Raw genomic sequence first — 25789 nt, 5'->3', positions numbered from 1 at the left:
TCTGTCGCGGGGGGGGGGGGGGAGCAGGGGGGGGCTCTCGGGGCACCTCTGGCTGGGCTTTTCTCCTGCCCGCCCCACCTCTGTTGTGAGGCAGGGCAACGCTGGGCTCGGGCGGGCAGGGTGGGGTCCAAGGAGGCTTCTGGAGCCAACCGACCAGGCCCCCGCCGTCTTCCGCAGGAACCAGTCCAATGTCCGGCGGATGCACACCGCCATCCGCCTCAACGAGGCCATCGTGAAGAAGTCCCAGGACGCCAAGCTGGTGCTGCTCAACATGCCAGGGCCCCCCCGGAACCGCAAGGGGGACGAGAACTGTATCCTTCCCTGGCAGAGCCCCCCTCTGGCACCTGGGGGCGGGGGCATTTGTGGGGCGTCCCAAGAGCAAGGCTTTTGCGGGGGGCAAGGGCAACACAGGAGAGGAAGCTGCAGATACTCTGTCTTTTAATAATAATAATAATAATAATAATAATAATAATAATAATAATAAATTTCATTTATATTCCGCCCTTCCCGGTTTAAAAACCAGGCTAAGGCGGCTAACAGAAAATACAAAACATTAATTAAAATGTGACTTAAAAACAGCATAGGTAAAAGGTAAAGGAACCCCTGACCTTTAGGTCCAGTCGTGGCTGACTCTGGGGTTGCGGCGCTCATCTTGCTTTACTGGCCGAGGGAGCCGACTAAGCCAGCATGACTAAGCCGCTTCTGGCGAACCAGAGCAGTGCACGGAAATGCCGTTTACCTTCCCGCCAGAGCGGTACCTATTTATCTACTTGCACTTTGAGGTGCTTTTGAACTGCTAGGTTGGCAGGAGCAGGGACCGATCAATGGGAGCTCACCCCGTCGTGGGGATTCGAACCGTCAACCTTCTGATTGGCAAGTCCTAGGCTCTGTGGTTTAACCCACAGCGCCACCCGCGTCCCATAAACAGCATAAAATACAACATAAAATGCAGCATCAATATCAATAAAATTCAAAAAATCAGAGGTTATTTGGGGAAAAACAAAAGAAAAAACAAAACGCCAGTCAGTAGACATCCAATGATCACCAGGGCTAACTGGCCAAGTTGGTCCTACCTGGAAAAGTGCATTTAGAACCCAAAACGGCAGAGGAGAATCAGGTCCCTGGTTCTTCTGGGGAGGGTGGGCCAGGGCCAGGGTGGGGGCCTCTCCTCTGTGCCCTGGGTGCCCCTCCGCTCCTTAACTGCCCCCCCCAGACATGGAGTTCCTGGAAGTCTTGACGGAGCACCTGGACCGGGTCTTGCTGGTGCGCGGTGGCGGCCGGGAGGTCATCACCATTTACTCCTGAGAAGCTGGCCGAGGCCGTTGCCCGGAGGTTTGTGCCCCGCCTGAGAGCCCCGCCTGCCCCTTTCCGCACCCATCTCTCCCGGAGAGCCAGCAGGGAGGGCCCGCCGCCCAACGCCGCTCCACTCGTCTCTCCGCACGTGAACTGCAGCGCCAGGCGCACCCATCCAAGCACCGCGGCCGCCAGCTCCCGCCCAGCGGCACAGCTGATACCGCTGACCCATAGATCGACCTCGGCACTAGGGCCGGCTCTCGCCGTGGGACGGAGGGCGGCCGCCGGCAGCTAAGTGACTTCCCCGGGAGGCCGGAGACTCGGATGCGCCGAGCCCCTTGCCCTGATCCTGCCTGCTTTTCTATCATTGCCTTTTGTCGGGTGTGCTCCTTGCTCCCCCTGCCCCGTCCCCCCCCCCAACCAGCCCCCACGGTGGGGAGAGGGCACCAGCCGAGGCCACCAGCATGCTTCTTCCCTTGCCAATGCTGGACTCTCCCCTCCCTGCCCTCCTAAGACAAGCCCCCTCTTGGGGACCAAAGCAATGGGGCCGGGCGGCTTTCGTAGAATCGTAGACTTGTAGTTGGAAGGGACCCCTGGGGTCATCTAGTCCAACCCCCTGCCCTCCTGCTTTGCCCTTTTTACCCAGAAGGGCCTGCAACTACTGCTGACCCCCTGCAGGCTGCCTGGGCTTAGAATGGCAGAGTTGATGAGTGGGAAAGGGGGTCATCTTGTGTCCTGCCCCCCCGCCAAGCCCCTCCAAACCCGCCAACCATTTTGCACTTTGCTCTTCCCGTCCGGCCCAGAGGGGCACTGGGCCGCAGAGATGGGTCTGTCTGCCCCGTCTCGGACGGAGAAGCCACGCCTTTTGGTGTCCGCGTTTCCTCCTTCCTGCCAAAAGGGACGGGAGAGGAGACAGGACAGACCCCACTGGGGTCCCCGCAAGACCACAGCCCCTTTGCACTTTAGGACTGGCTCTACCAGCCCGCAGGGCTGGGCTGCCAGGTGACACCCCCCCAGGGGCCACAGTGGGGGCGGGGGCCCCTCTTGCCACCCTCCTGCTTCTGTGGCCCCTTCCTCGCTCGCTGACATTCCCCAAATGTCCCGTATGGGACTGCAGTCTCTCCCATGGGGGAGGCAGGTTGCCTCAGCCGGATGCACTTATTGACCCCCACCCCCCACCCTCCTGCATGCCCCCCCCCCAGTTCTCATCTGGCTCAACAAAGGGCTAAGATGCTTTTTGGGTGGATTCTGTTCCCCCCATCCTAGAATCGCAGTTTGAAATGGGACCCCACGGGTCATCTAGTCCAACCCCCTGCAATGCAGGAATTGCAACAACAAAGCCTCCCTCCCTTGCCTCCCCCCGAAATGTGTGACGCAGCCCCTCCTTCTCCCCCCCCCCAGTGTCCGCTGTGGGGCTTTTAACCAATGTGAATAGTCCTCCGTAGCCAGAGGGACGTCGCTCTGCCTGATGTGGGGCTGTATATATTGTAAATAGCACAGGACATGTATTTTTAAAGGGGTCGTATTTATGTGGGGGAGGGGAAACAGAAACGAGATGAAAGTCTATACATAAAGAGAGTGAGAGAGAGAGAGATCCAGCGGGTGGGGTGGGTGAGTGGCTGGCCGAGACGCCCCCCAGGCGGGGCCAGGAGCCAGGCCTGGACCGGCTTGGCGAACGGGCGCCGCGCACTTCTCCACGGGTGCCGTGCAGTGGCAGGGAGTTCCGCTGAGACCGGGCGGCGCCGGCGGCTGTTTCCTCCTTTGTGCACTTGTCTCTTCTTAGCTTCTTAGGGTTCTTATCAGGGAAAAGGGCCAGAACCACCTGAACCTATTTCACAGCAGATCTGAGCTTCCACTTCCGAGTGCGGCCTGCTAAGCTTCAAACTCTCCGTATCCCCCTCGCCCTGCGCCCCACCAGGCAGCTGGGCCCCACGTGCCTCCCCACCTCCTCTCCTAGGGCCAGGCGTGGCTGCAGGAGCATAGAATTGCAGAGCTGGGAGGGACACCCCAAGGTCATCTAGGGCAACCCCCCACCATGCAGGAAACAGAGCTCAAGAATCACCGCTGGATGATCCCCCGGCCACTGCCGGAAAACCTCCAAGGAAAGAGAGCCCATCCCCACCCCCACCCCCTGCGTTGGAGAAGATCCAGGGGGTCCTCCAGTCCACACCCCTGCAAGGCAGGGACCCCCAAAGGTCCTCCAGACCACCCCCTGCAATGCAGGGCTCGCAGCTTCCCATCGCCCGCACCCCCCTAGCATCTAGATCACCCCTCACTGCCCCTTCGCCACCCAGCTGGTGGGGTTGCATCTGCTCCCCCGCCTGCACCTCCTGGCGCACTTTCCAGGCAGGGTGTTCAGAGGGTGTGACCCTCCCTCCACCTCCAGAAGGCCTGGGGGGGGGGTCTTCTCCCGCCGCCGCATAGCTGGCTCCTTCCCCTCCCAGCTGCCCCACTCCCCCCCATATTTCCCAGTCCCTCAGGAGAGGGCCACGCTTAGCAGGTGGCACTGCATGCGAGTTTACACCCCCCGTTCTGACCCCGCACGTTTGGCCCCCCCCGTGTGTGTGTGTGTCCCGTGTGCCGCTCTCCCCTGGAGCCCCTTCAGCCCCGTCCGCCCGGGGAGGGTCCTCTTGTGATTGGGGGGGAGGGGGCGGGACATGCACCACTGCTGGAGGAGGGGGTTGCAGCGGAAACAGGACCAGCTTCAGAAACAGCAAAAAAAGGAGAACGTAATTTTAAATCATCTCCAACGTGCACACTGAGAAGGGTCTCCGGCCAAGGTTCGCTCCTTGGAGAGTCCCGGTCCTTCAGAGATGCTGCTTCTGAGAAGGACCCAGAGGCCCTATTTGTGTTGGTTAAAACACACTCCCTCCCCCCCCCCCAAAAAAAAAGCTCCATGTGCAATATCTTTGTTAATGAATGTTCCCACCAGAGTCGGCTCATCCAGTAACCTTTATAATCCGATCACTGTAGCTAACCTGTTTTACGTCCATCCAAGTGGCTCTTGATTCGAGTGCAATATTTCGATAGCTTTCGTGAGCTCCTCCATCGTAGGCTTTTGTGTTCTAGGGATTTGTGTGTTCAAAGCAACGCCAATCAGTTTCCTCCCTGTAAATAAACCAGGTTGCCGATCCAAAGGAACGCGCGTTAGGCTTGCCTCTACTTTTGTGCGAGTGTTTCTGTGGGCTGCCTGGCTACCGCCCCCCCCCCCGCGTGCTGTTCTCTATGCCGATAGATATCCATGGGGTCGTGGCTCCTCCTCTGTTGACTGCTTGTGTTGACGCTTCTACTGTATTTTATTTTTTAGATTCCTGTCTGCACAAAATGCAATAAAAAGGATTTTATTACACCCTTCATTGGTTGCGGGTGTCCTGCTTATGTCCTGGAGGAGAATGTTGCGTGTGCACAGAGTCCACCTTCAAGCGGCACATAGTTAACCTGTGGAACTCGCTGCTGGAGGCACCAATGGTCCCCTACCTAGGTGGCTTTAGAAGAGTGTGAGTTCCCGCAGGAGGGGCATCCCCTGGGGCTTCCAGTCATGAGGGCTATGCACATGCAGAAGGGGAGGTATTGTGGTGGGATGCTTGGGGGGGGGGTTTCCCACAGGCCACAGAGAGAACGCTGGACTAGGTGGGCAACTGGCCTGATCCGGGACCTTAGGTTCTTATTTTTACAAGCAGTCGACCGGTGCTGAGCAGGCTGGAAGGAAACTGGAATGGCCTTCCCAACAGCTTGCATTGGCCCAGCTCACAAGGCCCAGGGAGGGGAAACAAGGCTCTTTGCAAACAGCTCTTGGGGTTCTGCCAGCCCATGACTGACCTACAGCTGCTGAAGACCTGGAGGCAGGATCGGGCGGAAGAGGTCTTTGCCGTTCTGCATTGCCATCCACAGGGAGGGACTCCTGGCTGGGGCAATCGCTGCAGTTCCCTTCCACCGGAGGGGAAGTGGGCTGCCGTTGCCCCCCAGAGAATGGCACAGTGCCACAGGGGGACTGCTTCTGTTTCCCCAGCGCAGAGCTGCTCTTGAGTGGGGTCCAGGCGCTGCAACAAGCCTACAGAGCCGGAGTGCAGTAATAAAGGATTGAGGACTCAAAGGTACAGTTTCTAAAACTGAGTTTACAAAAAAGGTTTGAAAACCTAAATGGCAAGTTTTAGAAACAGCCCAACTTGAAGAAAGCCAAGCACAGTAATAAAGAGTTGAGGACTCAGCTGTGAAAATTTTAGTATTGCCTTTACAAATAGGTTTAAAAAACCTAAACGGCACAAATTCAAAGTAACACAAGATAAGCTGTTTTAGATTTTAAACAAACTCAAGAACAGGGCTGAAGCGCTCCCATGGTCTAGATGTTACTACTGCTGATGTTAAAGACTGCGGGGGGGGGGGACGACGACTCATATGCCCCAGCACTGAAAGACCAATAGCCAGGCCCTCCTGGACATGCCAGGGGTTACAACAAACACAAAAAGGAGCTTTTACAATTATTGTCCAACGTTTAGAAAACCCTTTTAGCAAGCTGTATACAAAGCAGAATGAAAATCCTGGGCTGGGAGGCTCTTGGCGCACATTCTCTCCAAAGGACTTGATCTCAAGATTGAAGAGCTAACCTGAAGGCCCCTTTCCCCCCTGCAAGACAAGCCTCTGTTGGGGAAGAGCCCATTTCGGGCGGGGGGCGGGGGGAGACACTATGAAAGAGATTTGGTTTTTATAGTTCTTAAAAATATCCAAGCAGGGGGGCAGCCTCCTGACACACAACCACCTGCCCACATATAGGAAGCTGCCCCTGTACCGGCAAGGCAGGGGACCAGCCGGTGTCTACGGAGAGGGCTGGGGGGGGGGGGAGAATTCTAGCCATCCTGGCCATGTTCTGCCTATGCTCAGAGGCAGCAGTGCTCCTGAATATCAGCTGCTGGAAGCAGAGGAGGGCGCTCTGGCGCTGGGATCCTGCTTGCTGCTTTCCTGTGGGGGCACCTGGCTGGCGACACAGCCATTACAAAACTATCAACATTACAAAATTTCAGCTGTTTTCTACTCAGTCTTCCCCAATACTGTATCAAGCCCTGGCCTATGTCTTAAAGGTACAAGATCCCTCAGTTAACAGAACCATATGCTGCTCAGGTTTGCTAAGATGAACCACCTCAAGTATGGAAGAACATGTTCTCATATAACTCTCATATATCTTCTTCTTCTTCTTCTTCTTCGATCACTCGTAGCCGAGTAAGATTGTCTTCCATAAACACCTTTGGCGTGTAGAACACTCGCAAGTCAGGAACACAATCACTTTTTTTAAAAAATTCAGTTGTAGTGAAGCAATGGAGACAAGTTGTTCCTACTGCTTGGAGATAGGCAATATGTGGCAATATCACAAATTTTATGGTCTGTTTTTTAGTATACCCCAAATCCTTTGCTTATTCGGGGCCACCCCACGTTTTCTTCAAAAAATTGCATTGCACAGGAATAGAGTCATTGACATTTTCCAAAGCAGGGGGTCCGTGGCTTGGCTTTTGAAAAACAGGGGCTCCTTGGTAATTAACTAATAGGGAGCCCCTGATCTGCCTTGCATGCACTGGGAGAAAGGCAGCAAAATTGAGGAATGTTAATACGCCCAAGGGCATTCATGAAAATTTTAGAAATACTTGCTAAATATTTTGGTGTGTGTGTGTGTGTGTATATATATATATATATGCAGGTTTTGGTGTCCTCGGGTGTCTTCCCGTGTAAAAGTTTTACACGGGAAGACACCCGAGGACACCAAAACCTGCATTCCTGTACCCGTGAAAATCTACGAAAGCAAATATATATATATATATATACACACACACACACACATTAGGAACCTTGGAAGGGCTTGACACGGAATCTGGCCTTTGGCCCAGTGAGGGTGCTCTTGGTTCTACACGAACCTCCCTGGGGAGATGCTGCTGGCAGGGACCAAATCCAGGGCCTTTTGCTTGCAAGGCAGGTGTCCCGCCCCAGAGCGATGAGGAGTTCAGTCTTGGAGGTGGACGTGGGGAGCCTGAGGTGGATCTTTTGCAGGTGGATCTTTTGTCATTCTTCCCCAGAGAGGGTTGGGGGGAAGGGAGTCCTGACCTACAAGAAAACACCCCCTGAGCTACACACCCTCCTCTGCAGCGTTTTGGAAAAAGAAGGGCTCTTCTCACAATAAGCACAGGTGCTCCATCGGGGGCATGAGGAGGATGGCTGCCCAAGGCAGGCACAACACACTCAGGGCCTCCTGCGGCATCAGGAACAGCCTGCAAAGACCCACAACCATTTTCTTTTAATGCAGATGTGTGTGTATATATACCTTTTTTTAATTAAAAAGTGGCATCCTCCAGTTAACAATACAGAGGAATCTACATGACAAAACCATTCAAGAACAGAACATCTACAGCTTCAGAAAGAGGGGTGAGGAGTAACCCCCGTGAGTAGGCCTCTCCAGCTGCAAAGGAACAGACACCCCCGTTTCCAACGCAAATTCAAGTTTGTACAACATGAAATCAAGGGGGCAACAGGACCACCCAATAGAGAAAACGTTCCTTGGCCCTTTTCTTGCAGGGAGTGGCCTGAGCTTCACAGCAGAGCCTGGGGCTGCATTTCTGTGGCTGTTGCTGAAAAGAAGCAACGAGGGGGGGGGTCATGAAGTCCACAAGCAGCTTCCCTCAACGGAGGGGGCCCTTGAGCAAAGAAGGAAGACACTCCACTCGCCTCGGCCCTTCTGGCTCTGCGTGCGAGGAGGAGCAGGCAGCCCCCTTGGGCCGGAGAGGGGGCGGCAGAGCTCCAGTGAGGGAGGGGGCCTCCCGGAGGGTGGGCAGGGGAAGGGGCATGCACAAAGGGGAGCCTTGGGGAGAGGAGGCGGGAGAGAGCTGCCCTTGGCTCAGTAGTGCCGATGGTAGGAGCCCAGCTGCTGCTGCTGGGAGGAGGGGGCGGCCCGCGCCTGCCCCACAGTCTGGTTCACCAGGTGCGTGAGGGCCGGTCCGCTCTGGATCAGCGTGTCCAGGGCCTTCTGCACGCTGGGGTTGTCAAAGTTGATCCCGGAAGACTGCGCCGGCCTGGAGGCGGGAGCGTTGCTGGGGGCTGGCGGGCGGTTCTGGTACAGCGGCTGCGAGGCCTGGGGAGCTGCGGCCCGAGGGCCAGCCCCCCTGGCGGGACCCCCGTGGCTAGAAAACTGAGGGCCCTGGGCCGGAGCCCGCTGCTGAGGCTGGCCCAATCCGCTGCCGGGGGCGCTGGGCCCCGTGGAGAAGCCGGTGTTCTGGGAGGTTCCTGCGGCCGAGCTGCTGTTGGCCGTGGCCATGGCCGCCCCGCTGTTGAAAAGGCTGAGGATCTTGGCCTGCAGCTCCTGCTGGGGGGTAGAGGCCACGGGGGCCGAGGGGAGGGCCTGCGAGCTCTGGGTGCTGCTCAGGCTGGCCGAGGTGCCCAGAGAAGACCCGGAAGAGGCTCCGAGGGGCTGCCGGGTGTGCGAAGCTGCGGGGAAGGAAAGGCCAGGTTACGTCTCTAGAGCCCCAGCTGTCCCCCACTACAGGCTTAGTGCTTATATAATAAATAATAATAATAATAATAATAATAATAATAATAATAATAATAATTTATTATTTATACCCTGCCCATCTGACTGGATCTCCCCAGCCACTCTTGGCGGCTTCCAACCAAATATCAAAAACAATGCAGCGTCCGACATTAAAAACTTCCCTAAACAGGGCCGCCTTCAGGTGTCTTTTAAAAGTAAAATAGTTGTTTATTGCCTTGACATCTGGTAGGAGGGCTTTCCACAGGGCGGGCGCCACTACCTAGAAGGCCCTCTGCCTAGTTCCCTGTAAGCTCACTTCTCGCAGGGAGGGAACTCGCAGAACTCAGTGTCCGGGCAGAACAATGGGGGTGGAGATGCTCCTTCAGGACCGAGGCCGTTTACGGCTTTCAAGGTCAGCACCAACACTTTGAATTGTGCTCGGAAACGTACTGGGAACCAATGTAGGTCTTTCAGGACCGGTATTATGTGGACTTGGCGGCCGCTCCCAGTCACCAGTCTAGTTGCTGCATTCTGGATTAATTGCAGTTTCCGAGCCACCTTCAAAGGTAGCCCCATGTAGTGCTTCTGGGGAGCCAAAACGCAGCAGGCCTGGTTCAAGCAGGTGGGGAGGGCAGGCGTCCCTGACCAGCTCCTCTCACCTCCCTGGCGGAGAACTTACCTGGATGGGAGTCGGTGGGGGCTCTCAGCTGCCGCTCCTTGCGCTCCCTCAGGTAGTTGATGATCTTGTCCGTCTCCTCGGAGGTCAGGTAGCGGTTGTCGCACAGCAAGTTCAGGAGTGTCTGGATGCCCGGGGGGTGGCCCCCACGGAGCCCCTCCTCCCCCTGCTGGGGGCGCTCCCGCTCCTGCAGAATGGTTTCGTCGGCCATCTTGGCGGCCTGCCTGGCGATCACTTCGCGCTCCTTCTCCCGGATCTCCGTCTTGTAGCGCTCGTAGTTCCTCGCCACCAGCACCATGGCGTCCGCCTGCGGCATGTTCCTGTGCTCTGCGGTGGGAAAGGTTGTGCGTGAGCAACCCCCGTGGCGCCAGGGAAACAGCGGCAGGAAAAGCCCTCCTCCCGGCCGGGTCTCCCGAGAGCAGCTCTCCCTGCAGCCAGAAGCCTCTCCTGCCACTCTAGAGGGCTCTGGCATCTGCCTGCCTCTTGCAAAGGGAATTCTGAGGTTTCAATTCAGTTTTAATTTTGCTGATTAACTGGGGCTGTGGGTGCACACATTTGTGCGAGAGACAGACAGTGAAAAGACACCCTGCTTTGAGGGGGGGGGCTTCCTCTTAATGATGGGCTCTCCTTCCTTGGGAGGCTTTTAAGCAGAGGTTGGAACGCCATCTATCTGGGATACTTTAGCTGAGATTCTTGCATGGCAGGGTTGGACTAGATGCCTCTCGGGGTCCCTTCTAACTCTACGGTTCTAGGATTCTTCTGAAAACACACACAGGTTCCAGCTCTCACAAGCCAGGAGACCCAAAGCAGACACCCTCCTCCTCCTCCTTGACTTGGGCATCCTGTGGGTTCTGGGGCACAGGCCCCCTTTGTGAGAAGAAGCAGCCCCTCGCTCAGCACCCTTGTGCTCTCAGCCACCTGCACAAGTGTCTCTGGGAAAAGCCCCGTCCGCAGCTGCAGCCACTCCCCGGCCCCCCTACCTTGCGGGGTGCCAAACATGATGTTGACGGTGCAGGAGTGGTGAATCTGGTGCTGCTGGGTGATGACAATGGCAAAGGCAGAGCCCCCTCTGCTCACGTCGTCCAGGGCTTGCTGCAAAGACATCTCCGAGTTGAGGAAGATCAGGTCCACCATCATGCCAAGATCGCGCACCTTGCGCCCCACGGACTCCGCGTACTCCCTGCGCAAAACAGAAGCCGCTGCACCTGAGCCTGCACCTCAAACTGCCGGCGCCTCTCTCTGCTTCCTCATCATACGCCAGGTGGAACACAGAGGTTAGGAGTAAGGAATCTTCCACTTGTGGGGCAAACATGGCCAGCCAGGGGTTCAAATTTGGACCACAAGATCCTTTCCCCCAAACCAGAGTTGCCTGCCCCACACTTGACATCCCATGTGGCGTCAGGTGTGCTGGCAGGTAGGCACATGGCTGCCAAGGGGCCACTGGGAGCTTGGAAGTGTCCTCTTGATTCTGCATTAGCAAGGGAAACCAGGCTTTGGCTCTGCCACCCGTCAGAGGGATCAGCTGGGCAAGTGAGTGCTGGGGAGGGGAGGAATTCGCTCACCCACACAGCCAACAACTGCAGAAGCAGCTTTCAGCTCAATTGCCCATCAGCCAATGTGCAGGAAAGCAGAAACCTCAGGTACTCTTTGCAAGCTCAGAGTGGTGCTTTGCAGTCCCAACTTTGGGACTTCAAAGAACTCTATCACCCAATGTCATTGTGATGTCAGGTGACTGACAGTTGGGTGGCTCCATGCACCCATCACACGGGGCCCAGAAGGCTAGAATCTGACAAGGATCTGGCCAGCAAAGCTCCCTTGTTTTTGGCGTTTGCAGAGATGGTTTTATCCTTTCAGAATCTGCTTACTTTATTTACTACTCATTTACTACTCATAGAGCCTGTGTTTTTACGTTTTGCTCTGCTTTTATTGTGTGACCTGCTTTGAGGGCGTCATGCCATGAAGAGGTCGGGACACGTGCCTAGAAAGAGCCAACCAACCAGCCCCACAACAGCCAGAATGAAGGAGCAGCAACTGGGAGGACAATGAGGGCCGCGGCCCCGTCTGACAAGCTCTTACTTGGTCTGCTTGTTGACCACAATCACTGAGCAGTCCACCGGCCGCTCCGAATCAATGCGCCGCTTGATGTCCTCAAAGAACTGGCGATACAGCTCTTCCCGCCGCCGCTCCTCCCGCTTCATGCGCTCTGAGGGAAGAGTCACCAGGGTCAGGGCAGAGAATCTCACCCGGCCCCCTCCCCTTCCTGGCAGGACCGCCCACCCTGCTCCCACCAGCCTGTACCGCAGGACGGACGGATGGATCCGATAGCCACCTTCAGTGCTCAGGGTGGGTCTGTCCAACTGGTCTCGGTAGCGGTCGTAGTACTGGTCATCCTTCCTCCGGTAATAGTCGTCCGGGCGCGCATAGCGGTCATAGCCCTCCTCTCGCCTGCAAGGCAGACACGGGGAGACATGTTCCGACTGCAGCAGCCAAGCACCACTCCCAACAGCACCCCCCTTGCGCCACTCCAGGAAGCTCCCAGGTCATGCATACCTGTAGGGAGGCTCCCTGTAGCGTTCGTAGAGCGGTTCTCGGGTGTCCCGAAGGTCCCTCAGGTCTCTGGGGTCCCGGAAGTCTCTCGGCTCTCTGCCGCTGCTGCGCACATCTCTCACCCGCGCATCCCGGGAATCTCTGCCATTCCGGCTCTCTTGAGCTTCTCTCGGAAGGCTGTGGCGGTTTGGAGAGCGGTCGCGTCGTCCATCTCTCTCTCCGCAGGGCAAGGCCTCTCTGCAAGAAGCACCGGGGAAAGTTCTTTAGACAGCGGGCGCCGTCAGCGGGGTCGTCCCCAGCTGCCAGGGCAAGGCCCCTCCTGGAACAAGAGTCTAGGAACACTTGAGAGAGGAACAGCAGACAGAAAGCCCTGGTTAGGGAAGCTTTTAATGTTTGATGTTTTACTGTTTTTAATATTCTGTTGGAAGCTGCCCAAAGTGCCTGGGAAGGCCCAGCCAGATGGGTGGGGTATAAGCAATAATTTTTTTATTACTACTACTACTAAACTACTACTGCTGCTACTACTATCCGCAGCCTGGCTTCAGAAGGCGAAGGGATCCTGGCCTAGTTCTCACCCTAGTGCCCAACCTGCAGCTGGGCTCTCCTGCTTTCAGGACTGACGGGGGGACGCGTGACCTAACGCTCCTTCCCACAATAAGACCCTCTCCTCACATACAAAACCACCCTGTCACGGAGATGCCTGCGCCGGAGCCTTTCCAACACCTAGCTTTCTGTGTGCAGGGAAGAATTCCTATGAAGGAGGCTTCAGCCACCGAAGTCCCCCCTGGCGGTTCGCAGTGGTGCAGCCCAGATCGTTCTATCACCCCAGGGACAACGGGGCCTTGGTCAATTCCCGCACAAGCCTATCAGCATTGAGCACCCCCTCAGCTTAATCTTCTAGATGGGCTCCCCCCTCCCCAGACATCTTTGTGTTGGTCTGAAGTGAGCCTGCAGTGACGATGGGCTCCACCACCACATCCGCCCCTGGGCTGGGCTCAGCGCTCAATGGGGGAGAAAGCTCCCTCGGGATTTGTTTCTAACCACAGAGGTATAACAAGACCAGGAAACAAAAGAAGTGAGTGACGGCCTGTGGAGGTACAGCAGGAGAAGGGGAGCTCACATTTCGGAAAAGGTGGTGGTTCTGGACCGCAGATCAGCGCATCTTACGGAACAAACCTTGTGGAGAGTAGGAGAATGTGGACAGGCAGAATGCCTGGAGAAGTTAAGGAAGTGGGACAGTCAGAGGACTCCTTGTCTGGAGCCATGCGGAGCCGTCAGTGATGTGTACGCAATAAACCAGCACCCTTCGGACGCAGGGCCAACCCTGGACATTACCAAGAACTCAAGCACTGCGCAACGGTTCTTTATTTCAGTTCCCAAGCTTCGTTCTCCCCAGGCTCAGGGACGGCGGCAGCACTTCTCATGTTTTCTTCAGGCTTCATCCAAGTGGTGTTTGAAATGGATTTCAGCAAGCTCAGCTGAACTGCGCTCTTGACAGGGGAACCCAAGAAATGCCACAGAGCCAGAAAGGGCACCTCCCTGGGGAGAAAGCCAGCACCCTCCTCCCATGTAGGTCTGCGAACAGACAGACCCGTGGTAGGGCCAGAGCTCAGCAGGTTGTGGCCACGTGCCCCCTTCTCCGCTCATCCCTTCCTCCCCCCCCCACACCCACAGCAATGCCATGCCTGCCCCTCGCATGCGCTCTGCACACAGCACTCAGAGCAAAGCAGTGCCCTGGTGCACGCTAGCGCGCTAGCCGCCAACATCAAATGTGATGCTCCGGCTTCTGCTTGCGCCTTGGCCACTGGCACCCTGGCACCCTGCCGATGTCTTGGCTCCTGAACTAGCAGAAGCGGCAGCCAGGTCTGGGGCTTGTGCACAGCTCTGTACTGGTGCCAAGAGAAGTGCCCGTGCACGATGGGCGCACAGTGATGCAGCGCCAAGAGAGGACAGGAGAATCCTCTTGCCAAGATGATGTTATCTGTGCCCCTCTCTTCGGGGGCAATGCCAGCACAGGGAGGGGGGAGGAAGTGCTCCCCGGCATGCAGCCTCGCCCCTGGGCGCAAGGAATCTTGCTGCCCTCTCCTTCGTGGTACAGCCCGAGGGACGCTCTCGACTCTGAGGCGCTCGCCAGGGACGCCCCGGGGTCACACAGGCTGCAGCTCTCCTTGCCCGCAACCTGCCCCGAGCCTGGGAGGAGCCTGGCGGCAAAATGATCTTGCCGCCTGGAAGGCTGCAACCAGGAAGAATCGCAGAATCCTCGTGGGATTCCCTTCTGAGAAGCTCCACCGTCCGCGAAGGAAGGTGCATTTCTGCCCTGAGCCCAAACTCCTAGGGGAACTTGATGCTTCTCGGTACTTTACCTTCGTGCTGGGCTGGACCTTGAAGGAGCCTTATTCATATTTCTTCTTCACGCTGCTTTATTAATATCTGAAAAGAATAATCAACCCGTCTGTTCAATGCTATGGAACAAAGAAAAGATCGTCAGCATATTGAAAAGAAAGCATCAATGTTCAAAGGCGGCCAGAGGGTGCAAGGAAGACCACGCCACGAGGTGCTGTCACTGAAACAACCTTTATTACATCAGGAATACAGTACAGTCAAGTTGTCAGCTGGCGGCATCCTCCAGTTGCTAGCTCCAGGAAGGAAGGAGCCAGCTTTTTGCTCCAACTGACCCAAAGGCACAGGCTGGAAACAGAGGCCAAAGCCCAGGCAAGCCCAGCAGGTGGCCAACCAGCCCCCACCCCAGTTGCTGCGAAGCAAGCTGGGCTCCCAAAGCCACGTTCGCTCAGCACGCAACTGCTCAGGAGGAAAGGGATCCAAAGGGACAGGAGGGTGCTGGAGCTACGCCACAAGGCCAATGAAGGTGCTGGAAAGGGGGGGGGGGGGAGAACACACACATCTCCAGATCAGACTACTGGGCTGCAACGTGATAACACCCAGGGCTGTCAACCAGAAGTTTGAAAACAACCAGACCTGAATCAAGTTACACATGCATAAAGCAATAGTTCTGAAAAGAGGAAATCCTTTTCATTCTTTTTCTTTTAGATGACGCACCCAGAAGTCACAGCAAGCACCATCTCAGGAGAGGCCCAACCCGAGAGAGGGAGGTCCGACCGCACAAGCCTCCCTCTAACCTGGGGCTGGAGCATCTCAGAAGTCAGAGCGCGCGGAAAGGAGGTGGGCAGGAGAGGCTGCGGGTCCACAGGGTCAAAAGCCACCTTCTTCCACCCCCCACCCCCAAATAGATGGGTGGGAGAAAGACAACAGCCCTCGTGAAGGTGCAGTTTGTTTACGCCCCCCCCAAAAAAACAACAACAACACACCACAGCTGGAAAACTGGGAGAGAAATGCTTTAGCCCATTTCTTCGATTAGCTGGGTATAAAAGAGTGACTATCAATGCATTCTGTATTTTTAACCACTCAAAGGTACAATTAAAAAACACATCTGAACTTTATATAGTTTTATTAAGATTAGCTAGAGTGAAATATCAGTGTTATAATCCTGCATGCTGAGATTTTCTTAAAAACTTACTTCTAAAAAAGAACTGGGGGGGAAAATCAGATACATATTACAGGCAACAATTCCTACCATTTTTTCTATCACTTGCATAGCACCATCGTAGGAAACGTAGTCAATATTTAGAATAAAATATTTGGAGGTGCAGCCCTTTCAACAGCTGACCAGCTCCCCTGTGAAATGTCCATTTCCCCAAAGCCTGAGAAGAACCAGCCCTCCTGTAATGCTTCTCTGCAGCAAAAGGAAAACGTCACCCTGAATATATGGCAACTTTCCTTTTGTGGGGAGTGGGAGAAGGAAGCCCAGGCATCCACTCCTTCTTGCCGTGGAGTCACCCCTTCTGAGCCTCTTTCTCCCATTCATTCACAGGTAGATCTTTTGCTATGGAAATGGCTGTCCCTTCAGAATAATGGCCTTTTCAAACCTCTCATTAGATCGTAATAGCAGAGGGCTGGTGCTATTTCCAAGTCTAGCCCTTAAATTTAGTCATGTCTTAATGTGTTGTGCATTTGCGGGTCAGACCAAAAGCCTCCTGCTTTGCTTTGGAAAGAGTCCCTTTGCCCCTTTTCTTACATGCCCCTCAGGCTGCGAGTGCCTCCAAGTTTGCCTTCTTGCCTTTTCTGCTTTACATAATCAGTGGAAGAGATCCTGTGCTTTGGGGTCCCATGTCATCCTAATGAGTTTACTGCCCCAGTTCACTCTCGAGTCTGAAAAGAAAGTGATGGATCGGGCCCCGAGGCAAGACGATGGCAATATCTGATTAAGAACCACCCCTATGGAGCTCCTCCTCAGTGGGCCCTTTAACACACTGCTCTAACAATGTGCACTGCGCATTCATCGTAACATCAGGTTGCCTCCTGTCCCACCATGAGATCTCTCTGAAACATCTCAAGCATCCACACTTGTACGTTAACCCTCAGTCAACTGTATCTTCTCACCTCTTTCCTGCTCGTTTTGTCAAACAGCATAAATTGAAACCCTGAAATTTGCTTGCGAAAACTATTTGAAACCCTCCTTGGCATCTTCTCTTTCACTCTTCCATTTTTACTGTGTGGCTGAAGAACCTCTCGCCGTCCTGGAAGCTTGTACAAATCTGGAACTGCAAAGGCGCCGATGCAGGGGGCGGCAGCCTTTCCGCTGGTGGACGTCTTGTTCCTCCATGCAACCTGCTTTGCTCCGCAGCCAGGCCCAGCTCCCCCTCCTTTCCTTCCGCCTCTGGAGCTGTTGAGACGATGTTGGCAGCAATCCAGCCTCCAGGTCAAACTGCACATTTGCCAGTCATCGCACGGCAGCGGTTTCCGCTCCATCAACACTCTCGGCTTGCTCTCGCCCAACTCGAGTGGCACAAGGTGTCCAGGGACTTCTTCAAGGGCTCTTCAAAGGACCCCCCCCCAACATGCCTCAGCTTACCTGTGAGGACTGGCACTGAAGATCTGAAAGCTGCCTTTTCCACGGGGAACGAGCAGGGGGGTCCATGCAGGATTTGAAACACAAAGTCCACGATAGGGCAGCAGCTTAGGCTGAATACTGGGGAGCTCAGTGTAACATACTGGCACAAAGTTTAAGCACCGCTGGTGTGTATTGGGGGGGGGGACTGAAGACAAGACACTCAGAGAGAGCTGAAAGGATGACAAAGGCAGGGCCAAAAACACTCTTGGAGGTCAAGGTCCACAGCGTCTTTTATTGAGTAGCATGCCAGAGACGAAGCCCCCCCCCCCGCCACCTGTGCCCTTTCACATTCGGTCTTAGGTACCCACGCAAGATGACAGGCTGCCTCCCATCTTAAATCAAAGGCAGACAGCTTATAAGAAGAGTGTTTCTTCTGCTCCTGAAGGACTGCAGGCGCATCAAAAGGTTCTGTGTCAAAAGCCATGCTAGTTACTTGTCTACAGTGGGGCCAGCCGTGATTTCAGATTGTGAGGGGATCAGAGTCTGGCTCTAGCCTTCCGGGGGGGGGGGCAGCAGGTCCAAGAGATGGGAAAGGCCAGAGGGGAAAAGGGCTTCCCTCCCCCAGTGCAGAAAAACTGGAAATGTGGGGAGAATGAGTAGGTACACTGGAAATATTGGCTCTTTCAGAATGTTTAACCTAGTTAACGTTTAAAATGGTGAAACCCAAATACACATTTCAATAGAGTAGTTCTTTAGGTAAGCAAGCAAGAAACTCAACAGTATTAGCCCAAAGCAGCTCCTGAATTCTGTAGACACAACACTTTCCGCAACAAATTACAGCTCCCAGCTCAGTGGGTGTAGTGAGGACTAGGACAAAATGCGATGCTATTCCTAATAAAGCCCAACATTTACAATCTATTGCCTACATTCCAGGGATGCTCAGCTTGACCTTCTTCCCACATAAATGTGATTTGGTGTCCCTGCACAATAGTGAGGTCTAGCTATGATTTGTGACGCACCCTTCCTTCCTTCCATCCGCCATGATGCAGCTCAGCACTTCCACTTGCAACGTTTAACCATTTAGCCAAGTCACAGCTTCTTAGCTAGCCTTCTCTGCTGCCTCCTGCCAACAGGTAACAACTGACTATATGCATCCTCTGGGACACACCATTCTCGGTCCCGCCCATTTTTGCCAGATCTCTTCATCGAGTTTGCAAAATGTCTGCATACAGGCTACAAGTGAGACTGCAACAAGGAATGGCAGAGATATGGAAAACGGAGCGCCAAGGAATGCGAAGCTCCCAGCAGTTCTGACTTGGCTCACGGGGTGCTATTTGCGTATGCTGAAAGACAAGATATAGTCAAACTTCTCCATCGTCACATCCAGTTGGGTCCAGAATTGTGAACTAAGAAAGTAGCACACTTCTGGGGACTTCCGGGTTAGCGCGAACGGCTAATGGCGGATTCCCTCCGAGCTCCGGAGGGAATCGGCTCTGCTGAAGACGGGTCTTGCCGTGCCGGCGACACGGGGACCCTCAGAAACCGCAGGCGCGGAAGCCTGCGGACTTGGTGACTCGGTGGGCACCTTAAGCGCCCTCCCCGACCCACGAAGAGCCTTTTTAAAGGCTACGGAGAGGGTACGGAGAGTGGCGTGGTGCTGAGAGTAGACCGCTACTTCAGTGGAGCGAAGCCGCAAGCCATGGCCGGAGAGCGCTGACTTTCTTCCCAAAATTTGGACTGGATAACAAAGGACCCGTGAGTAGTGGAATTTGGACTTTAAAAATTTTATCCTGTGAATTCGGCACGATCGGGGGATGTGTTAAAGGGAAGTCCGCACCCCCTCTACTTATAGACGATTTAAAGCAAGGAACGGAGAATTAAGGCGGAATGAATACTGTTTTGATGATTTAAAAGTTTTTCACAAATTTGATAGAAGAAGATTTTGTGCTGGAGAGAAAGGGAACTTTGGAACTTTGTGTGTAATCCCCCCCAAAAACCCGGGAGTGTCCTGTTTGGGTGCCGGAGGAAGAAATGAAAGGAGTTTGACAGCTGTCAAAGAAGCTGTCAAACGGGCGGACAAAGTAAAGAATTTTGTTATTTAACAACTCTTGGAATTAAAGGTGATACATTTGAACTGAGGCGATTGGAAACAAAGTATTGATAATAACAAAGTAACAGATTATTGGAAAAGGACTACTAAATAACTGAAAGCCCCCTAGGGGGAATTAGTGACATTACAATGGCTGCAGAGGGAAAATTACTGGCGGAGATAGAAAAAATGTTCTTTCTCGTGGGAATCCTGCAGGAGCAGAGTATGGCTTTGAGTAAAGTTTTTATGACCTTGAATTCTGAAACAAACAACTCTGCTGAATGCACAAAGGAGACGTATGACAAAAACTCTGCAGCTGAGCAGGAAGAGATGCCTTTGGAATTGACAGAAAAGAAATAAGGAGTGCAGACACTACAAGTGGAAAATATCAACCAGGAATCTGCATTGTTAGAGTATGAGCAAGAAGACCTTTGGATTACAAACCTGCGAAAGATGAGAAAGAAGAAGAGGGAAGTCCCTGGAGTACTTGGAATATTAAAACTAAAAAGAATAAAGCAACATGATTGGGACTTTCCTCTTGAGTATGGAAAACTAGATGGTCCTTCGCAGCAAACACTCTTTAACATTCTGGATGAAAGAAAATATGATGTGACTCTGACTGAACTCCTTCGGGGTCTTAGGACCAACAAAGAGGATTACCAATATAGTTGGCAGAGAGGGACTGACAGAGAATCAGACGCCTCGGACGTGAGGAATCCGGGCTAAGAACTATTTTTTGTTTGTTTTTTGGACATTTGTCTGGGAAGGGACAGAAACCGGGGCAGGGGGGGGGAGAGAGAATAGAATTATAAAATGTTATGATTTGTTTTACTTGGTCAATGTGACCTATAATTAATATAATAAAGGGAAAATTTGTGGAAGGGAAGTTAGATCGACCTTAAAAAAAAAAAGAAATTAATGATTATAAGAGAATTGGATAAGTTGAATATAGATAAACAAAAAGAATTTAATTTTTAAAAACAATATGAATACGTTTAAGAGGTTAGGTAAGAACTTGCTGAATTAATTTTGGAACTGGGATGTAAGAGGAGGGGGTGGGGGGAAGTCAATGAAAGTGGGTAAAGAAAATTAGGGTATGTAATTGTATTTGTGTGTTTGTGTGTTTTTGTCTTTGTGTGTGTGTTTGTTGTTATAAAATGTAAAAACCCAATAAAAATTATTTTTTTAAAAAAAAAAGAAAAGAAAGTAACACACTTCTGAAGCGCAACCTGGGAATTCCTTATCCAAAGCAGAACTTTGCCATGGGAGCCCGGCAACCAGCAAAACGCACACACAGAGCTTGAGAAATTAGCAGAACTATTTGTCAACCTTGCGTCCTGGTCCTTCTCTTTTGAAAAAGTCTAACACCAACAACTCTAGTTTTTTTCTACGGCTTTTAATTCCAAAATTGCTACAGCACGGATTTGTTATTTAAGGATTTGTTTAAAAAAATCCAACCAGTCCATCTAATTGCAAAGTGGGATTAATATTTCATTTCTGTAAAACCATGTAATTTTTCAAGCTAGGCCTGAAGCAATTTGCCCCTTTTTATACCTCAGCAGCAAAGGAAGCAGGCAGAAGGAAGAACCCTCCTCAGCTATCTTAACAAAATTCACAAGCAAAACTTCCTGATGGGAGGATTTTAAAAAGCATCAAGATTCTCCAGAGCTACATGGAGCATCATGTCAGGGGACCAGAGACCTTTCCATCACAAATAATGGAAAGTGTTTCACTGGGGTAGAAAAGGGGATCCTAAATATTTTTCCTATGGATCCCTTGTAAACTGCTGGGGGTCTTCCTGACAGACCACTATTGTTTTTTCTGCCAGACACAGCATTTGCAATGTGCTATGCTAGATGACGGAATCCTAACACTGTAGAGTTAGGAGGGACCTCAAGCGTCATGTAGTCAAACCCACTGCAATGCAGGAATCACAGCTAAAGAACTACAACCTCAGAGGCCTCGCACCACGATCAAAGGAAGTAACAGCACTATTCTAATAATAATAAAAAATTGTCCAGTAGCACCTTAGAGACCAACTAAGTTTGTTCTTGTGGGGACGCAGGTGGCGCTGTGGGTAAAAGCCTCAGCGCCTAGGGCTTGCCGATTGAAAGGTCGGCGGTTCGAATCCCTGCGGCGGGGTGCGCTCCCGTCGTTCGGTCCCAGCGCCAGCCAACCTAGCAGTTCGAAAGCACCCCTGGGTGCAAGTAGATAAATAGGGACCGCTTACTAGCGGGAAGGTAAACGGCGTTTCCGTGTGCGGCTCTGGCTCTGGCTCTGGCCAGAGCAGCGATGTCACGCTGGCCACGTGACCCGGAAGTGTCTCCGGACAGCGCTGGCCCCCGGCCTCTTGAGTGAGATGGGCGCACCAACCCCAGAGTCTGGCAAGACTGGCCCGTACGGGCAGGGGTACCTTTACCTTTTAAGTTTGTTCTGGGTATGAGCTTTCGTGTCACGTCTTCAGATACACTGAAACAGAAGTCACCAGACCCTTATATATAGTGGGAGGGTGGGGTTTTTCTCAGTAGGGTAGTAGGAGATGAGTGACTGACTCAATGCGTATGGTAAACCCGTGACTGTTAACAACTGCAATAACTCCTACAGGGGATAGTAAGCAATGACAAAAAATAGCTTTCGCATGTGTAATGAGACAATATTCCAGTACGTATCTCTATTCAGACCAGGTCTCTCCATAGTTTTCAGTTTAGTAATATGTTGTAATTCAGCAACTTCTCTTTCAAGTCTATTTCTGAAATTCTTTTGTAATAAGACAGCTGCTTTGAGATCCTGTATTTCTGCATCTGGCAGGAAAAACAATAGTTTTTATTTCGACTGCATCAGACCAACAAGGCTACCTACCTGAATCTAGCACTATTCTATTTTGCCTTGGTCACACCTGGAGTCCTGTGTCCAGTTCTGGGCACCCCAGTCTAAGAGGACTAGAGACAAGATAAGACCCTCAAGAGTCTGCAAACCAAACCTTGTGAGGAACAGTTGAGGGAATTGGGTATGTTTAGCCTGGAGGAGAGACTGAGAGGAGAAATCTCTGATGGGTTGTCTCATGGAGGAAGCAACAAGCTTGCTTTCTGCTTCTCCAGAGGGGAGGACCTGATGCAACAGACTCCAACTGCAAGGAAGGAGATGCCAACTAAACATCAGGAAGAACTTCCTGAGGATAAGCGCCTTCTATGGTGGAAGGGGCTCTCTCGAAAGGCGGTGGATACTCCTTCGCTGAGGTTCTGAAGCAGAGAGGTGGGGTGGCTGTCTGCATCTGCCAGGGATCTGGATGGCCACTGGGAGAACACACTAGGCAAGTTGCAGGAAAGGACATTCCAACTGTAGACATATGGGGGAAAATTCTGACTGTAAGAGCTGCTGGACAGTGGAATGGACTCCCTGGGGAAGTGGTGGACTCTCCTTCCTTGGAGGGTTTTAAGCAGAGGCTGGCCATCTGCCCTGGACGCTTGAGCTGAGATTCCTGCACTGCAGGGGGCTGGACTAGAGGACCCTTGGGGTCCCCCCCCCAATTCAATGATTCTACTATTCTTTAGCCCAAATTCCTTTTTTAAAAAAGTACTTTTCATTTGCATTTTTACATACAGTTCAAAAAGAATAAGGAAAGGAGAAAAATGAAAACGAAACCACGACAATCCAAGGTCTCAACACAAGAACACCTTAGCAGGCCTGGCCAAACTCGGCCCAGCAGCTGTTTGGGGACTACAACTCCCACCATCCCTAGCCAAGAGGAGCAGTGGTCAGGGATGATGGGAATTGTAGTCCCAAAACAGATGCCGGCCAAGTCTGGCCAGGCCTGCTAAGGGCTCCTTCTCTGGTCTCTTCCGTCTCTTCCAAGTTCCCAAGCTCTACTCTCTCTCTCCTCCTTCCTCTTATGCTGCTGAATTGATCCAAGTCCTGCTCATCTGTTCACTTGTTCATAGCGATCACAGCTGTCAACTTTTCCCTTTTCTTGCCGGGAATCCTATTCGGAAGAAGGGAATTTCCCTTAAAAAAAGAAAAACGTTGACAGCTAGGAGACGGATATTTAAAACACCTTGCAGTCCTTGATGGCCTTGTTCCCTTCTCGGGCTCATCGGACCCGCCAGCGCCCAAGAGCCCAACGCCTCCCGGCTCGGCACGAATCCTCGCCTCCCGTTTTCGGGCTGCCGAGTCCCGCATCGCCCGCGGGTCCGGCTGGATGACCTCGGGGTGCCTTCGCCCCTCCACTTCCACGTGACCCTCCTGGCGCCGCCCACCTCCTCTCGCCCCCCCCCCGAATAAAAGGCCCCGCCAAACCGCGCAGCCGCAGAAGCGGCCCCTCCCCCTCCGAGAGAAGAGGGCGGAGCCCACGGGATGCGCGTGCACGAGACAGGCGGAGAGAGAGGCGCGCGCCCCCTCGGCTCCCTCCCTCCCCCCCCCGCGACGGACAGCGCACGCGCACAAGCGACGGGCCTGCGGGGGTTGCCGGGGCAACGGGGCCCCTCCCCGGCGACGAGGGCGGGCGGCTGTGGGCCGCGGACGGGACACTGAGGGGGGGGAGTCGGCGTCGCCGCCTCCGCCACTCACCGCTTCCTCCGCGGCGGCCGCGACGACGGCGAGCGGGCCAAGCGAGCGCAGCGCACGGCCTCTGGCGCTCTCCTCACGGGGCATGCGCGGGCGGGGCGGGGCCGCACGCAGAGCCCGGCGGGCCTCTCGCGGCGAGCGAGCCAATGGGAGCGCAGGTCCCGCCTTGCCCTCATCCCTCCAGCCAGTTATGTTCTCGGGCGCCGAAGATGGACGGGCCTCACGGCGAACGAGCCAATGGGAGCGCAGGTCCCGCCTTGCCCCCATCCCTCCAGCCAGTGACGTTATCGGGCGCCGCAGATGGACGGGCCTCTCTCGGCGAACGAGCCAATGGGAGCGCAGGTCGCGCCTTTCCCCATCCCTCCAGCCAGTGACGTTCTCGGGCGCCGAAGATGGACGGGCCTCTCTCGGCGAACGAGCCAATGGGAGCGCAGGTCCCGCCTTTCCCCCATCCCTCAAGCCAGTGACGTTCTCGGGCGCCGAAGATGGACGGGCCTCGCGCCGCCCCGCCTCCTGCCCCGTCCCGGCTCTGCCGCAGCGGCTTCTCTTCCCCTCCAGGGGGCGCCCGAGCCGCGCTGCTCCCTTGAGCGGGAGGGTCGGGGGCCGCGTGGGAGCCCTTTGCGGGCCGCCCTGCTCCTCCTCCTGCCTTTGCACTGGTGCTGAGACCCTCAGAGGCGCCCAGGATGGGTGGGAAATATTTTTCAGGGAATGTGGTGTAATTTCCTGATTTAATTTGATTTTTCCTATTCAAAAATGCTGCCGGTCCTTGTTTTTCCAGGGCTGGGAGCTCGTTCCTTGACGCAGAGCCTGTTTCCAGGCCATCCCAAGGGCCACCAGCCAGAGATTTAGTCGTCATCATCATCATCATGATAATTTATTTATTTATTCCCCAGCCACTCTGGGCGTCTTCCAATAAAATATTAAAATACAATAATTTGTCAAATATTAGAGACCGACTAAGTTTGTTCTGGGTTTGTGCATGCACACTTTTTCAGATACCTGAAGAAGTATCAGAAGGTATCTGAAGAAGTGTGCATGCACACGAAAGGTTATACCAAGAACCAACGTCGTGGGTCTCTAAGGTGCTTAATTAATTAAGACTGCGTCAGACCAACATGGCTACCTACCTGAATCTAGAATCATCAGATATTAAAAGTTTCCCTAAACCGATGCTTGGGCTGCGGTTTCTGCCTGGCCAGGGTGTTACGGCTAAAATCTGGGTGCGGGGCTACTCTGCCACCCAGCTCGTCGGACTAAGTGTCCGTGGGTCCCTGCGGAGGAAAATGAGCTCAGCCAGGCACAGGAGCAAACTACAGAAGATCCAAGTTTATTGCACAACAGGTTCAAGACCAGATTGAAAAGCGAGAAAGGGGTGACATAAACTTTTGAAACTTCCCTCCATGTCCCAGAATACAGTGCAAAAGACATCCCAGTTACATCATGAATACATTAAAGAGAGGTTGGGTTACACAGATTACATCATGAATACATTAAGAAGAGGTTGGGTTACACGGATTAACATATGGAGGAGTGAGGGGGGAATATGCAGGGCTGGAGATATGCGCACATAAGCACATCCTGAGTACCGGTGATGAGAAGACAATGGTCCCAAATATGCATAGTCTGCCACCTGGCATTGCCCGGAGGAAAGGCTTGGCAGAGTGATTTGACAGGATTAGGGTCTTGACACCTTGCTTGAGGGATTATGGAGGACAGGGGAGGTGTGATGGAGTCCTAGAGCAGTGTTTCCCAACCTTTTTTGGGCAAAGGCACACTTGTTTCATGAAAAAAATCTCGAGGCACACCACCATTAGAAAATGTTTAAAAAATTAACTCTGTGCCTATTTTGACTATATATAAAGTAACTCTCTTTAATAGGAATCAAATAAACACAAAGAAAGTATTTTATAATTACTTTATTATGAAATAGTAAGTACCGTATTTTTCGTCCCATAGGACGCTCCGTCCCATAGGACGCACCTACTTTTTTGAGGGGGGAAATAAAGGAAAAATTTTTTTCCTTTATTTCCCCCCCAAAAAACCAGGTCGGGGAACAGTGGGATGGCGGTGCTGCGCCTCCCCGCTGTCCCCCGAGCTTGTGGGGCTGGCCCATGTCTGCCTTGCGCGAGGGGCGCTCTGCTTCAGGGCGCCCCGCGCGTCCGGCGGCAGGCTACAGTCCGCAGCATGGGGAACCCTCTGTTTCAGGGCGCC

The 25789-nt window shown here is 53.4% G+C and overlaps 2 protein-coding genes across 6 annotated transcripts in view; one reads left to right on the top strand and one right to left on the bottom strand.

Moving 5' to 3' along the window:
* SLC12A5 (solute carrier family 12 member 5) overlaps nucleotides 1-4649 on the top strand; it is a 103591-nt gene extending 98942 nt beyond the window's left edge. For all 3 annotated transcript variants that reach the window (XM_081867552.1, XM_081867551.1, XM_081867553.1), the window contains 2 exons: nucleotides 178-311; nucleotides 1214-4649. In XM_081867552.1, coding sequence (XP_081723678.1) covers nucleotides 178-311; nucleotides 1214-1305 — 226 coding nt within the window. In that variant the 3' untranslated portion in view covers nucleotides 1306-4649. The remainder of the gene's footprint in view (nucleotides 1-177; nucleotides 312-1213) is intronic.
* Nucleotides 4650-7582: 2933 nt separating this feature from the next.
* Nucleotides 7583-23769, bottom strand: NCOA5 (nuclear receptor coactivator 5). 3 transcript variants are annotated; one of them, XM_081867744.1, is made up of 8 exons: nucleotides 23582-23680; nucleotides 14384-14450; nucleotides 12024-12257; nucleotides 11803-11918; nucleotides 11550-11676; nucleotides 10454-10653; nucleotides 9477-9800; nucleotides 7583-8754 (listed from the first exon to the last, which is right to left on the bottom strand). In XM_081867744.1, the coding sequence occupies exons 2-8, from the start codon at nucleotides 14419-14421 to the stop codon at nucleotides 8168-8170; spliced, it is 1626 nt and encodes a 541-aa protein (XP_081723870.1). In that variant the 5' UTR covers nucleotides 14422-14450; nucleotides 23582-23680; the 3' UTR covers nucleotides 7583-8167. The 3 variants fall into 3 exon arrangements, with proteins under 3 accessions (XP_081723870.1, XP_081723871.1, XP_081723869.1); XM_081867745.1 differs by lacking the exon at nucleotides 23582-23680 and adding an exon at nucleotides 17423-17549; XM_081867743.1 differs by lacking the exon at nucleotides 14384-14450 and having other exon boundaries at nucleotides 23582-23769.
* Nucleotides 23770-25789: the final 2020 nt, after the last annotated feature.

This window comes from Podarcis erhardii (assembly GCF_964252035.2).
Source record: "Podarcis erhardii genome assembly, chromosome: 6".
Taxonomy (NCBI): Eukaryota; Metazoa; Chordata; class Lepidosauria; order Squamata; family Lacertidae; genus Podarcis; species Podarcis erhardii.
The sequence above is the reverse complement of the archived record's forward strand: the minus strand, read 5'-3'. Positions and strand labels throughout refer to the sequence as shown.

Excerpts from the sequence above, each read along its gene's own strand:
- NCOA5 (XM_081867743.1), bottom strand. The coding sequence starts at position 23,754 with ATGAGGGCAAGGCGGGACCTGCGCTCCCATTGGCTCGCTCGCCGCGAG. Across the intron at positions 12,258-23,581 it reads CGGCCGCCGCGGAGGAAGCG|AGAGGCCTTGCCCTGCGGAG; the intron begins GTGAGTGGCGGA and ends TGCTTCTTGCAG. Across the intron at positions 9,801-10,453 it reads CATGTTTGGCACCCCGCAAG|AGCACAGGAACATGCCGCAG; the intron begins GTAGGGGGGCCG and ends TTCCCACCGCAG.